At 32.1% G+C, this 16870-nt stretch overlaps 1 protein-coding gene across 1 annotated transcript in view; it reads left to right on the top strand.

Annotated features, from left to right (window-relative positions):
* LOC123006019 (POU domain protein 2-like) overlaps positions 1-16870 on the top strand; it is a 47993-nt gene that overhangs the window by 23001 nt on the left and 8122 nt on the right. The window contains exons 3-4 of the mRNA XM_044400155.1: positions 2719-2826; positions 15225-15284. Coding sequence (XP_044256090.1) covers positions 2719-2826; positions 15225-15284 — 168 coding nt within the window. The remainder of the gene's footprint in view (positions 1-2718; positions 2827-15224; positions 15285-16870) is intronic.

Genomic DNA, 16870 nt, shown 5'->3' with positions numbered 1-16870 from the left:
TAACCAGTAAGTGTTTAATACAGGTTTTTTTAAGATTTATTTTGTACTATTTTTGAACGGCCCATCTCGATTTTTTTGACAGCGGCTCAGTACAAAAGCTGGTCCTTAGAAGAAATAAAAAAAAATATAGATGTAGAAATTATTTAGAATTATATTTAAATGTGCAATTTATTGAGATTAATAAAGTCTATGTAATATAAATAACCTGATTTTAAATTATCCTATTTTCAACAATTAAAATTAGCACCTTAACTACTAAGATGTTTTTTATATTAAATTTTAAAAAAAATACTGGACCACGGTAGAAAAACTTGTGGAAATGCTTGTTTATTCTATAGGTATACGAGACTAGAGGTTTTTTGTAAGTTTGTAATAGATAAAGTGAAAAAAGAAAAGTGTAAAAAATTGAATTTAAAAAATTAAAATCGGTTAGGGTAAATAGTCGAATGCAAAATACAAATACTTTTTTTCATAAAAGAGGGCCCGTTCTACGGAGCAATTAATTTCAATCAAATATAATTAATTGGCCACTATTTTGACGTTTGGTAAAACAAACTAACTTTTTCAGAAGAAGCTATTTTGAAACTTGTTAAATGAGTAGACTGTTATATTTTGTTTTCGCCATCAGTCGGACTAGAGCAAAGACTAAGATTGGGAATACTCGATAAACCCTGTAATTACCTCGTTTTCTATACTTCGAAACTTGTTACATTGTGCTAGTTTATGGCGTTGTGTGTTACTTTTAGTGCCGCTGATGGTCCAAAACTCTATTACTTAGTATCTGAATTGAAAATGTGTTCTAAATAACGCTTGCAATGACTATATGTGTTTGATTCTCGTGTGTACCTCCCCATTGGCCGCACTTTACATGTGTAACTCGTCTAGAGATCAGCGGAGGGCATTGAGGCGCAAAGACAAACAGTTCCCTCGCCTCGCGGTGTCTTCTTATATATGTGAATGTTCTCTCGTTCTATTCCCTGATTTGTGTTGGTGGTGTCCATCCGCTGTACCGCCATGAAAGCGTCTGAGAAAAGCAGGCCGCAATTTACTTAGACCCCTCGAATCAAATTGTGAATCTTCAAAAGAATAGACCACCCCTGCACTAACCCGCGCCAAACTAAAATACCCCTATTTCACTTTTATTTAACTCGGTTTTATCTCTCCTAAATCACATAGCCAGTGGATGTTGAATCTTCCACTACCAACTTTCAGGAAATAAGAGATTAAAGAGACTGAAATGGAATCGACCACTGCTGGACGTGGACATTGGTACCACTTATCTACTGCATATTCCATCATTTATCAAATAAGCAGAACGGGATTCTTTCATAAGTGCGTTTATTAAGTGGAAAACGTCCATTACCTTACATACCTGTAAATTAGTAGGTTCAAAAATTCAGCACAAAAAGCGACGATACTTTCAGGAAACTTAAATATATGTCGGTTTTTACAGACTTTCAAGGTTTGGAATTATTTATTTTTAATTTCAAAAACTTTGAAACCAATTTTCGTTTCGTTTAGATTTAAAATCTTTTAGCTTTAGAAAAGACATTTCCTAAGGAAGTTACTAATAAATTTTTACTATATTTGAGCTTTTAGGTGTAAAAAACATGAGCTGTCAGAAATATTATTTTTGTCTTTTTACCATATTTAAAGACTGGGTTGTTTTTGACAAATTTTTTACATTTTAATTTTGGGAAAAGTTGTAATAGTCATTAAGACGTTGATAGCACGTGTTGTTGTAATTATCGGCAGTTACACGACTACAAAACTGTAATTTTGTACCAATTTCGGTTTTGCATTAAAACCGTAATTTTATGGCCTTTTTGTGAATTCATAAAGTGGCGATCACTACTCTTCCTCAATTTAGTAATAAAAAATTTAGATGAACTCTATAAAGCCAAGTAAAGTACACGTACGGCGAGCTTAATTATACATATTTTCAAAACAGTCAGTAGAAGCTTTTGAACTTCTTGTGTTTGTAGAAATTTTGCAATTACCTCGACTTGCATTAGGAAAATTAGAATCCTCGCGAGTCGTAATGATGCTTTTTTCGGCTTAGTGAAGCTTTCATGTTTGCATTTTATAATTCTATCGGTTGTAAAATGTCGAAAAAATGTTTAATTGCAGGAGGATAAGTCTAAAATATAATATTCATGTTCGACACGGAAAGTTTAATAATTTCTTTTCCGGCAATCAAACTGGCGAAGCGGTCACACATAAAAACGTCCAAATCCCTGTGAAACAGCCTCTCACAAGATGAAAAAAAAAACGTAAATACTCCAAAGGTATCATTACCAAAAATAATAATCAACTTGCTACCGCGTTGAATGTTTCTTTGAACCGATTAAGTTTGTGTCTACTAGTAAAAACAAGATCATATTTAACCTTGGGTTATAGAAAAATTTGAAACGAACATTCACGGAAAAATGTTTATTCAGTACTTTTATTAGTGCGAAAGTGCAAAGGTTGAAGACCTGAATCGTTTGGCCAGTTGTTGTGGCTGATCCGGAGTGGAAGCTGTGTGTTCCGGAGAGACGGTGGGGGCGCAAGGGGGGTTATTGATTAGTGCGACCCTAGTTAGCGCTACTACCGCCCCCTCTTTAACTCCCCCGGTCGAGAATCAGCATAGGATTTCCTCGTCTGTTTACCTTGAAATCAGCAATGCGCACTTCCATATATCGATCGCATTTTGCTGAAAAAATTTCTTGTTTTCAGGTAAATTATGGCTGAACGATCCTGAAATGACTTGGCGGCAGGAAATGCAAGTACCTTCGAGCGAGGAGTCCAAAGTCGCGCTCCAGACCAGACTGGGCCTCTCGCCAAGTGAGTATATTACGATTTTCATGACAAAAACACCAATCGCTGTCTATTAAATCCGCCGATTTTGGGGAGACACTCAATTTCCGAACATCATTGATTTTCGAAACATACCCCATTGACAGATTATTACGAAAAGCCCCAAATTTGCTGACTCACCCCTTCTCGTTACTGTCACATGTTGCTCCCGTCACGATTTCTCCCGGACCAATTTGCATCGTATGTGCCTCTAATTACCCAATTCCGGTAATAATCTCGAAATTACCACACACAGAAGAGTGAAATTGCAAATTTTAACTGTATCTACTTCCAGATATATAGCATAATAATTAAAAAAATTAGTTACACTAGCTAAATTAAGTATCATCCATGACGATTAGTGGAATTGCATGACCATGTCTCGTCGTCCTTTCAACTCGATAACAATAAATTTGAATTTGGTCGTTTCTTCATTTAATTATACAAAACGAAATTGGACGTTGTTCGAAGTATTGGCTTACTTTTTTGGAGAGAAAATGAAGCACCTTTCAACTTGAGTATAATTCGATTTAAATAAGAGAAAGTCGCCTGCTGCGGGGGTTGGACTATGCGAACAAGAAGGGCAATCTGAAACGGAGGGACAAATGGACCACGCCAGACGTGAGAATTCGATAAAGATTGACTGTTTTACCACCCCACTTTAAGGCCTTTAAAGGGACACCGGCGGCGCCGGATCATCTACGCCTTTGCGTAATACGCCATACATAAGAAAATCATTATTAATAATAATACATAATTAGATTATTTTATCTTGACAGTCTTTTCAGGGATTAATCTGTATTAAGCAACGATCGTTTAATTTTTTCTGTAATTTACAAACTTCAAATTCATGTTATTCTAATCCTAAGTAAACTCCATTAGAACTAGTGATAATACGAATTTCATACCTTTTACATCATTTATTATTTATTATCGTAGTTTATCAATAAAATTTTATCAATAAAACTAAAAGGTGACGTTTTATATGTTCGTCTTTCTATGTTTAAAACAATTTGAATATAATCTAACTTTTAAGAGTTGTCACCTTGTACAGATTATACCTACGTTGCAAAAATTATGTAATACGAAGTTAATTAAATTTGAATAATTACAAGAACCAGGCATTAAACAAAACTATTTTTTAAAATGACTGTGCATTTTTTAATGTACGACAATGTTGACGCCATTAATTTTTATTAAATTTGTTAACAATGAAATTGTACATTTTTGTTTATGTAACCTACATTTTCCAAAATTTTTGACTGTTGGATATTAATTTTTATCAAACACGAAAAGTACGAGTGATTTCTGGTTTCTAAATTATTTTATTTATGTATTTTCTTTTAGGCAATTTAGTCAGTGTTGTTTTACAGAGATGTTCAGTCTTTTCGAAAAAGTTGTGCTCTTGTCTAAAAACTACATTTTTAAAATAATTATACAAGAGGTTATACAAGAGTGTCTCGTAACTATGAGATAAGTTAGACATACATTTTTTTGAATGGTGCACGCTACATTTTATTCCAAATAAATTATTCTTATTATTGTTTTCGTACCACTAATATTTACCGAGATTTTCACATTCTATTGTAGAAAAAATGCTTATTTACGGAAATATTTGTTTCTTAATCAAAATATTGTTAACTAGGAGAATAAAAAATTTACGGAAGAATTCACAGAATTGAAGGGTTACGAGAAGAGCTCTAATTTTATTTATTATTTATTAAAATGTTACTATCAATCTTATTTTCTCATGTATAAAGAAGAGCTAAAAAATGTTACTTAAAATGACCATAAATTCAAAAGATTAGAAATTTTTTCACTTCAAAATTTATCACTTTGATGTTAAATTATCAATTTGTTTAGCATTCAAAAGTGCATAATTTTGATTTCCTTATTAGTTTCAAAAAAAAATTAAAAAAGAAAAGAATGAACAAAATATAATTTGAAGACATTTTATTTAAATCTCTGACTCAAAATCTGTAAAAGTTTCAGAAAGCTTTAGTTCGAAAAAAATACTTAGAAGTGATGTAAAAGAATTTATAAAATACTCCAGAAAATAAAGAGAACAAAAAATTTCTTAAATTTTATGGTGATTTTTGAAAGGCATTTTGAAGCTTTAAGTTTGGAGATACTTTGGTAATTTTTTGAACTACGGTTGTCACGCAATCCTAAGAAATAAAGTGAAATTTTTGTTTGTTTTTAGTCCACAATCTTGGGGATTTGTTTTAATTAAATGAATGCATGGGCCGGATAGCTTGTTCATTCAACTTCAACTTGCTTTTTTATATTCTCATTATGTCAATTTGTCGCTAGGATATCTGACTTTTAATCAAAAAGGATCCTTTTGTCTTTGATCATCGATATCTCAGCAACCAATGACCGCACAGAGAATGTAATAAGGGTAGTTTCAAAAACTGGAATAAACTTCCTACAAAATTCTTTTACGATTAAAATACAGCTTTTTAAAAAAACACCAAAAAATTTACGAATTTTTTTTCTTCTCTTAAGAAGGTGTAGTGTAATTAATACTTTGTATTAATTTTTGTGTGAAACGATTTTAATTAAGGGGTTTGTTTCTAAAAGATTGTTTCTTATTCTTATTGTCTTTATTCTTTCTCAATGTTATTTTTTAGAAACAAGTATAAGGGTGTTTATTTTAAAGAATCGCAACTTTAATTTGGCTCATTTAGTGTAAGCACTATGACGCTGTAAAAATAATTTTGTTTTCTTCGTAAGTGGATGTTTTATTCAAGATTCATATTTTTATGGTAGATTTAAGTTGGGCAACCCTAAGTTGAAAATCTTTGTGAAATGTTGTTAGCACCATGTAGAGATGACATTCGTTACAGTCAGTGAACTCTTGAAGAAATTTAGTTTTAAATAGCGTAACAACAATTTTCGCGCCCGAAAGGCAACGCTATAATTTTCTCCAGATGAGAATAAAAAGGCTGCATTATTTACGTTTCGAAAAAATTCATTGAAATTTGTGCTTGGAAAAGAAAGTCAATTTTGTGAAAAAATGATTACTTTTTAAGTGCTCGGATGGCCGGTCATCTAAAATTAATTTATCTATCGGAAAGGGCCCGCTGTCGGCCAAGGTCCGGGAAATTTATGATTGCCTGTGAGCCGTCCATTTTAGTCATATTCAGTTACATGTGCCGCTCATCTACTGACATTTCAATATATGTTTTATGGAATGTATAACCTGCTACGGCCGTATATCAATGGGGACTATCATGGCAAGGTGCTGCTCGACTGGTCATTTCGAACGTTTCAGGGAGGAGGACGGTTATCCCCAAGACTCCCTCCGTTATATACGACCTACTCACCAAGTCGCAGGACCCTATATGCGGACCCCGGACTCGAATATTCCGCAGGACATTGATGTAAAACATCCTCGATGAGGGCATAAACTAAGTGCCAGGACAGCTACAACTTTTATAAGAAATGTCGTTCGCGTACGTGTGAAATGACCATAGAAAATGAAACGTATATCTGGTTGCCTACATTTATTGTTATAATTTTTTACGTCGTTATTATAAAACGCTCTTATCCGATTCCGGTAATAAAATCGATAAATAACCACTCATAAATGTCGTTCGTCGAATGTGAGCAAATAAATTGTTTCATCCCCATTCCGTAATTAAAAGTTTCAACCCTAAACCACTCCCTCGACAACTGTCTTTTCCCTAATGCATAAGCAATTCGTCTGCAAAATTCGAAATAACTTTCTTTATTCTTAAACTGCTTTAAATTAACAACCATTTCAAGTCTTTCTCTTCGACTACTTGCTAATAAAAGAGACCGATACTATAAAAATACCACATACCACGAACAAAGAACCATTAATTTCTAATGCTAATTACAAACTTTTATACCATGATTGCGATACTTATTAATATTTAATGTAAATTTAAAACAAACATGCCGATAAATTTGTCGAATGTAAAGCTACATTAAATAACACACCCATATTTGACAAACATTACCTAAAGATAGACAAATTATGAAATATTCCAAAATTCACTATTATGTTGCATTAAGTTGAAATCTAATGCAATCAGAATTTTTGCTGAGATAATTTTATTTCATTTTGTTACGTTATTATTATTACATTGTTTTCAATCGTATCTAAAGCGTAATTATTTTTTCCCTAAATTCACGTTTTAAGCTTATTAATAGAGTAATAAAGATATTCAAAATGTTTTTTTTGAGGGGAAAGCCATATTTATGAAAAATAGTTTCTTATACCTTTAGATTTATTTGTGCATTATGGAATTTGGATGTACCTAATTAAACAGTTTTTGACCATACTCGTATAGTTAGAGTTGTACTACGTATCTTTGTGGTATTTTGTTAGACTAGTGCAGTTAGTACTGCAAAATGTTGAATGCTGATTTGGAATTACTGAAGCAGCGAAAAAGACGAGAAAGAAACAACATTGGCAAATGTCAATAATGGTTGGTAAAACGCTTAAGCGTATTTTTACTACATGTCTGAAAGGTAAAACTTTTACTTGTGACATTTAGTAATAAAAGAGGTCACTTTTGTGACGTTTGCGGACGAATATTTTTTCTATAAATTTATTCGTGCATTATGGAATTTTTTGAATTTGGGAATACATATTTAAATAATTTTCCATTCTCATATTTAGGTAGGGTAATGTCGGGTAGAGGTAGACATTTTTTTTCAATAGGTATGAGCTTATTGAAATAGGAGTTTTTGTAATACAAGGTTTGCCAAATGAAGTAATAAGCAAAATTATTATTTTTTAGATTGTTATTTCAAATTCATCTAAAATATGTATTGAAACGATTTAGGTTAATAAGTAAATACCTAGTTGTTATCAATATAATATATCCATCTAGCTCGTTTAATAGTATATTACCACCGAGATAGGAAATATGTTAGGTCAGCACGATCGGGTAAAGAGCCAATTTTTCTGCTTTTTCTACTGTTACATAAGACAAAAATATTTTTGCCCACCTGCCATTTACAAAAAATAACCTTTTTTATGAGAGATATTGTAGCGTAGCCATGCGATTTATACCTTCCAATATTTCAAACATTTTCAAATTTCTGCAAATATTGTCGCTTATGAAATACACAAAGAATTTTAAATTTTATGAGAAATTTCTAGCGAAGAAGTAGACATTTTGTCCTACATACTCCCATTCTTCTATGAAAGAAGTGGAATACTTTATCTTATTATTTATCTTAAATTAAGGATTTTTAAATTTTATGGCATACTCAAAGTCTTGCCAAGATAGATGATCCTTATTTTGAAAGCGAATAATAGTTTATAAAAATCATCGCAATCAGACAATTGATAGCAAGAATAATAACATAAATTGGGTAATTGTTTTATTATTGCGCAATTAATTACATTAAAAAATATTTTTGTTGATTACACCTTTAAAGAAATCATCAGCAAAATGGAATTTTATGCTGGAAGTGGGTCAGAAATAAACAAGCAGGAACTAGGCTTTCATATTTGGGTGGGCCACGATAGGCCCAAAGTTTTTTAAGGTGGGCTAAGTAAAATCTATATGTTATGATAAAATTGGATTACAATAGGCACCATGTTTTATAAACCAGCAAAAACCAGCAGTATTAGTGAAATGTGGTTTAGGAAATGATACTTTTGTAAAAAAAAAACTATGTTAAAGTTGTATAAACAGTAATAAATTTTATTTTTTTAGAAAATTTAAAGTTTTTTTGTTTGGAAGCAGGTGGGCCAAAGGGTAGGGCAGCACAATTTTTGGTGGGCTATGGCCCACTCAGGCCCCCTTGTAGTTACGTGCCTGGAAAAACTTATCATATTGGCTCTTGCGTAATTAGTTTACGCTAGATATTTACTCAATAAATACTCACCTGCAATTTTAAATATTATTTGCAATCCAAAAAGTAATAAACGAAGTTATTTTAGATTATTTATTATTAAGAAATAGAGCTGAAAAATATTGTGTAATCAAAATAGACAACCAAAACAAACAAATACCGTAAATCTCGCAATAATCAAAACTTATCATTTGAAGAAAAACAAAGCTTTGTAGTCCTCTTAAACTCGTGTCATGTCTATGAAGCACGTTTAACAAATATTGCGATAGTCCTCGTAAAGCTATTGAGTGACACCCTTCTTTTAAAAGGATGTAAATTAGGGTCCTGAAGAAGGGAAGGTGGAATTTAAAGTATTTTCGCATAGGGATTTGAAACACTTAACTTCTCCCAAGCGGCTTACCACAAGTTGACACGCGTACCGTTTCAGCCTTGAACAGGTAGCAAGACCTGTTTAATTCACCCCTTTTTAAATATTTAAAAGCTTGATCCTTATCATGCTAATAGTCCTCCCGATCATACAACCAAATCACAGTCCTTAAACGCTACGCAAATTAATTCAAATTCGAGCAAACTTCATCGTTATCTAATTTATCTAAGAGGGTTTACGTGTTATTTTTTATTATTCCTCCTGGCGTCAATAAGCGCTTGTATAATTGAAATTGACGCGTCTTATCTCATCTCCAAATTAATAATTATAATTCTCAGAGATAATCATGAATAGTAAAAATTGATGATAAAGTTATTTTTCGGCTTATCGAGATCGCAAGTCCTTGGTTTAAGTAGGTTTCGAGAGCACGTCCCAAATGTAAATTATTTGATCTAAAATCACTTTAAATGCTAAGGGCATCCACCCTCTGGAAAAAAGCTCCGCAAAAGATCCAAAGGCCATTCTTGAAGCTGCATTGTTTGTTTAATGCTTTCTTATGCAGTCGTTCGGGACTAAGAATTCAAAGTATTTGCCGGTCGAAAATCACTCATGTTTTACTCAAAGAAATGCATCATTCTGTAGAAAGCTTCGCATTCATTCAAATTTTTATAAAGCGAGTCGTGTTTCTAATCTTGGAAAAAATTCGGAGACACGTGTATTAGAAAACAATCACATTTTATAATACGCATTTTCTTACAAAAATAAGTACTTTTTGTATAAAATGTTCCCAAGTACACTAACGTCGAGATAAAAGTAGAATTGCGAAATGATTTTAGTAAATAATAGTCTTTGAAATTTTCACGATAAATAAACCATCTTTTTTACCTTATAACGAACTGTTTTAAAATGTATTTGAAATACATATCAAAGTGGCTTTTAACCGTGGGCTACATTTCAATACTAAAGCTGACCGTTCTACTCAAAAGGTACGTCGAATATTCTATGCATTGAAGGAAAGAAATTTTATGTGGGTTTTCTTCGCAACTTGCCGTCTTGAGTACAGCATGTGCTCTATATTTGGCTCCTCTCTAGTTGAGGGTGTATATTTTGCAATTCCACAGGGCCCGGTGGTCAACGAGGGACCCTCTAGACTCCCTTATTGATATACTGCGTAAACACTGTTCAAATTTGCCCCCTTCAGTCCGGTCGCATACGTTTCTATTAATTACATCGAAACGGCCAGAACTTTGTTATGAAACATCTTAAAAGAACTGAAATATTTAATCTAATATTGAAGCTGTAAATAACGAAACTGCGCTCGGTAAATGTTCGAAACTTTACTAATTAAATTAATTAATGTTTCAAAGTTTTCTATCTGTACTTTCATGAAAGCTTTAATGTCTTTTTGCTAAATTGACAGTTATTAATACTGATAATTTTTCCAAGAAAGGTTTGTGAAATTGGTTGCTTATTCACAATCTGTATTTTTTGGGAAGTTGTTCCATGGAACGGAAACACATCATTGAGATAAGGAAATATGATGACTTACTAATTTTCCACTATTTTTACATCAGCATTTAAGAGTAACACAAATATTTATGACATTAGTGATATTTCTAGAACAATAACACCTATTATTTATTAGATTAAATCTCATTTACTAGATTAAATAAAGCTTCAATTTCAAGAGAATGACTAATGTTGATCGAATGAAGTGCAAAGAATAACAAAAGTAGTGGACTAGCATTATTAACAAACTGTTTTTATTTTTAACATTTTTTCAATTATTAATATAAACTGACTAAAAATATACTTTGCACGTTTTTTATACGTATAAAACTGGCAATTTAAAATATTTTAAATATTTCAAATATGTGCATACTTGTGAATACATACGTACTTCAGATTGTCCATATTTTTTTTTATTAAAGATTACAACATATTAGCAGATAATGTTGTAAATTAGTGAAATAAATTCAATTTAGATAAATTGAAATTTTGTGTATGACATTATCAATTTTTATCAAAAAATGTTCTCAAAAACTTGAGTGTTTGTAAGGAAATTTATTAAATTTTAAACACATACAGCATACATAAAGTTTCCCACCACTTTGTTGAAATAGCGTCGTTTGTGGTAATAATAATCTCACTCACTATTTTAATATAGCGCATCAAAAACTCACCTAGACTAGTTAAAATAATATGTTTATAAAAATATACAGGATTCTAATGGATTCTAATGAAATTTAAAGTGTAGATTAATTAGTAAGTATAGATAAATATCGTGTCACTAAAACAATTCTGTCATTTAAAATGTGATTTTAACATGCCTTTAAAAAAATCTGTCCTTGAAAGAAATTGTGTTAAAAGTGGCTGAAGATGTAAAAACATTTAGGTCAAAATTTTAACAACATAATCGACGTATTTCTGCTGATTCAGAAGAGTGATTTAGTTAATTTTTTGTGTAGAGATCTATTTTTAGTGCTTAACAATATAATATTAGTTTCTCTTAATTTTAAATTGAGAAAAATATATTAAATTTTTGGGGTAATTTTGGTAATACTAATTGAATCTCCACTTTCTAAGTTGCCTAAATTTTTAATTTCATACCTGTATATACATATTTGAGATTTTTATTTTAAATATCTACACGATTTTTTAATTATCAATACTTTCTTTCCATCGTTTATCATTATTTGGATAATTTGCGTTTATGCGCAAAAATGATTCATATCACATCTACTCAAAATATGAAGCGTAGGTTTTTAGACAGGTGTATTTTATGCATTTTTATGAAAAAAAAAAAAGCAAATTATTAATTAATAATTAGTAAATATTTTATGCTAAATTGATGTGATCAAATCGAAAAATATTGAAAAATATTGAACTAATTGTTTTTTTATGAGAATTTTTTGATCAAAACATCGGAGAATGACAAAGTACTATAAAAATGTTGAAATCTCGTTTGGCTGTTAAGCTTTCCAAAATTGTTTTATTTCTTCAAATAACTCCGTAAAATAGCTTTTGGGAGCGTGTATAAAAAATAATGTCTTTGTATTATTTTAACAAAACGTATCAAAAATTATAATAACATTTACTTTAACATAAGTTGCCCTGTTTCTGGAAATATACAGGGTGTCAATTTTAAAACTTGCAATCGCCAATATCTCTAGAACTAAAAAAGTTATTGAGAATCGCTCAAAACCGTTTCGGTAGTTTTTAGGGGGAATCAAAATGGCATGGTAAGTGACGCTCCTCCACCCACCCTTCAAGCCACAGCCACCTTAAGTTGAAAATTTTAAATGGCACGACCCTACTTGCGATACATCGTTGGAAAGCCCATAACAAGCGCTTTTCAAAAATGTCATACAACAGCCTATTTGGTAAAGTTATTTTTCCAATTAATCAAAAACGAAGACGTTAAATTTTCCTTTTTTTACTATATTCAAGGGTGGGTGGAGGTGTGTCACTTATCATGTTATTTTAATTCCCCCTAGGAACCACCAAAACGGTTTTAACTGATTATTAATAACTTTTTCAGTTCAAAGAAATTGCCGATTGCAAGTTTTAAAATTGACACAGTGTATTTAATGGAGAGATAAATTTAAACCTCAGTTAAACCATAGCAACTTCAATCACATCAATCAGATTCTACCTTAGCAATTATCGAACTAAAGGTACACAAAAGCTATCATACAGGGTGTCTCACGTAAGACTTTTGTGTCTAATATCTCTGTTATTTGCCAACGGATTTTTATGAAATTTAAAATGTAGACAATTTAGAAGCTTCAATTGGTATTAATAAAATTACCACAAGATGATAAAATATTTTTGGCACATATTTCCTAAAATTAAAATTAAATGAAACTATTATTGTATTGTCAAGCACTAAAAAATAGAGCTCTACACAAAAAAATAACTTAACTGCTTATCCCAATCAGCAGAAATATGTACGTCAATTATGTTGTTAAATTTTTGACCTTATTTTTTATGAAAGAATTTTATCAAAGTTAACTTTAAAACCATTGCTGACGTCTTCAAGTACCATTTTATATAGCCGTTTATGTCTTTGCATCTTCAGCTACTTTTAACAATTTTATTCTTTTTTTCTTGTAAGTGTTAAAGTCACATTTTAGGGGTTAGGGTTCTTTTAGTAACGTGATATCTTCTAGGTAATCCTTATTTTAAATTTTGTTTAAATCTGTTGGAAAATAATGGAGATACTAGATCCGAAAGTTTTAGTTGGGACACTCTATATTGTAGATGTTATTGGAATCGCAGTCTATTTTCATGAGCATACCTTAAACGAGTCGAGAGAAGTGTAAAATTTGTGTCATCGCAGTTGGCAACTAATAATCGATAAGGTTTTATTGCTTGTAATTATTTTACTCGTATTAAGGATTATTTCTAGTATTTATCCTTCAATTTTTATTTAATATTACTTATGTTGAAATATAAATAATGCTATCTAGGTATCCAGAACATATTTATCTGTTATTGATAATAATAAGCACCTGTTATCTATTTGGAAATATTCAAACAGTATTTAAATAGAATCATCACTTCGAAGAGACTAAGAAAATAGTGTTTTTTATTGATTTACTGGCGGCATTAATCTGTTATTAAGATTGATAAACATGACAAAGTATTCTTGGAATAGTTTACACTTTAGATCATGAAATTAAGTCTACAGACTTAATTATCACGAAATTAAAAAAAATGATAATTGTAATCATTTAAAAAAATCTTGATACCTATGTCAACTTTCAAATAAATTTTACCTAAGATCTGATATAAATAGTTAAAAGTATGAAAGTTGCAGTAAGACATTTTACATGTGTTGAGTAGGGTGCAAGCGAGCATATGCAGAGGATCGCATAGCGAGAGGGTGAATGTATTAGCGTCTATATCAGACTCTGACCACTGACCACCCTGTCAGTCTCAAACTCAACTCGATCTAAGAACGACTATTAAAATGAAGCAGCCGCGAAAACCTCGGTAAAGGTCGCGGAAAATGTATCATTTGAGTTTTCTCTTGCCGATTATGTTGGCAACCAGTGCTTTAATTTATTTAATGATTACCTACACTCTCTTGTTTATAATATAAAATTGAAATTTTTTCCACGTGTGATTCGATTACTTATCTTGTCTTATCGATAACCAGCTTAATTATACCTCACGTATACGTACAAATAGTAAATATTTCTTTTTAATATTCAGTTAACCCGAATATCGACAGTATGACATCTTTATTATCTCTTACAAATATGCCGCACAGAAATTACCTCGATTTCTTCAGTACTTTCGCACCTAATCACTTCCCAATCGGTGAGTACCTTTATTGAATTTTTGCTGCTATTTTTGCAATTTATTTCGCGGCGATTTCTGCTCCTGAGGGCTGCTTAATCACCACCAAAATCAAACAATAAATTGCTTTAGCAATTATCAACGATTATTGCCAATTTCTAGATCGTTAATTTTTTTTATTGGGGAGAACAGTCATTTAATAAATTAATAACCTGGCTAATACTTGCCATTAATTTGGAAAATAACATGTCCCATTCCCAACTTATTGAATGTAACAACCGTTAAATTATTTGATAGCGAAATGACAAACACAGATTTTCGTAATTATTTTCGGGCACATTTCATTAATTATCTCAAATAATTGAAAAAATAAATAGCGTCGTAGAGTGGGATATGCAAAAGCCGGGGTTAAGGGTGAAAAATAATAGCGTGGGGTCATGCGCCTCGTGGGAGTCGTAAGAAGTAAACTATCCGAGACGCCTTAGATGGACATTTCGGCCGCAAAAGCTCTCCTTATGTCTCCACATTTATAAATAAAATACACGCCAATGTATATTTATATGGAAACGAAATTGTAATTATTTTTGTGATGCAAAGGGCATGCATGTCCCGATAATTGAGTTTTGAATTTTTGAATATTCTGCGGTGAATGCATTCGGCTGATGAACATTTAAATATTTATGATGCGTAGATATATTCATACAACCCTCACGCGATATTTCATAAAATATTGGATTATTTGCCTCCACATGCAAATATCACGGCGATAATCGAAAAAGTAGAACTACTTGTGTTCGAGGAATGTTTTTATCACTGGTGTTTGCTCTTCTAATTTAATCGGAATTTGAGTAATGGAAAAAATCTGTTTCAGGTGAGCAGCGCTCTATAACGAGGATGGACAAGACGCCGTCGACGCCGCCTTCCAACGACGGTAAGCGTCTAATGACGAACTAGGCTCTAATTAATTGTTTTATTACTCGCTCTTACCTGGAAATAAAATTGATCACACTTAAGTCGGCCAGACGGTCAAATTAAAAGTCGCTCCAATATAATAGCGAAAACTGCTCGGCTTCTGTTCTTACAAATGTATAATTTGATATTTTTTACCGGGAACTACTTTGGTTAATGTAACTTGTGTGGGACTTAACGAGCTTTTATGAAGATTTCAGTTTTAATGACTGTCACTTTCCCACCCTCATTAAAATATTTTTATCGTTGTTCGGCCACACGCATAGCGAAAACATTTGTCGCAATAAAACCGACCCTAAGGAAGTGTTATGCGTCTAAAAAACCCTAAGTAGTGTTTAACCCTTTTTAATAAAGAAGATGGCCACGTGCAAGGGGTTATGCGACACGTGCCACGGCTTGTTGAATTATAAAAGATCCCTACGTGCCTCCGTTCAAATTAAATGCCTGTTGACGTTTCAATAATAAATAAAAAAATTCCAAAAAAATGACATACGGTGGGTGATAATCGATTCCGGGATATTTCATGGATTAACCGTCTGTTTTTTCATTCCGACTCCAGTTTACACCCTTTTCCCAGTTAAAATGCACCCTCGCCGCTCTTAAATGTTGTTTGATCGAATAGTGTTGAAACACGATCCGTTATGATTGATTGATGATCAGAAAAGCTCCGGCGTGTCTTTCATCTCTAAGCTCCTGTAACTGGTTCAATTACTTTTTAATGTGATTTTCTATATTATCACGCTCCAATTAATTACGAGCTTTTGCACGGCTGCGTCGAGCGATTTTCTTCAATGCAAAGCTCCGTCAAATCCGTCCACTATCAAGCAGAGCTTTCACATAATGTGGTAGTATACTTTTATTGTGGTTGCTGTTTTGTTATTCAAAGAGTTTTACGAATGCGATCTGAATATATTTCCGATTTTTATACACTCTATTCAGATTCGAGCTTTTTTCAGGTGTCGTACGAAATTTCCCTACTAAATTATTACTGGAACCGTTCGATTTCCTCAAATATTCAAATCACGTAACTTTGGCTTAAAATCAAACCCTATTTTACATAGCCAGTGACGCAAAAATTCTTCATCCACACTATTTAAATGCTGCTGGGGACCAGGCCTATCTGAATATGCCTAGTTTATATTCCATTCAGGCACACAACTTCGATTCTATAAAAACTGAAAAATGCGCGACAGACCAGTGGACATGCCCAATTTCGAACATCGATCATTCGCGGACTTTGCACCAAAAATGCATTAATTAAGCTTTGGACGATGATAGTATCTGTTTATAAATAGACAATAGTTCCGACCAAAAGGATAAGTTTCAAGTGAATGTCAGTTTTATCTGAAGCTAAAAATAAATGAAAAACTGTGATTTGAAATTTTTTGTAGGTATTTAAACGAGATTACATAATTTATTACACAAATAATAGAAAGTTGACAATATTTGTACATTGACTATCCATAATCATCATCACCTTTAATGGCCACTGAGATCTCCGTGCTGACATAACTACCAAGTCACAGCAAAAATGTTTGTTATTAATTT

This window comes from Tribolium madens, unplaced genomic scaffold, assembly GCF_015345945.1.
Source record: "Tribolium madens isolate multiple individuals breed KSU strain unplaced genomic scaffold, Tmad_KSU_1.1 Scaffold_20;HRSCAF=117;Tcas5.2_LG4, whole genome shotgun sequence".
Taxonomy (NCBI): Eukaryota; Metazoa; Arthropoda; class Insecta; order Coleoptera; family Tenebrionidae; genus Tribolium; species Tribolium madens.
The sequence above is the reverse complement of the archived record's forward strand: the minus strand, read 5'-3'. Positions and strand labels throughout refer to the sequence as shown.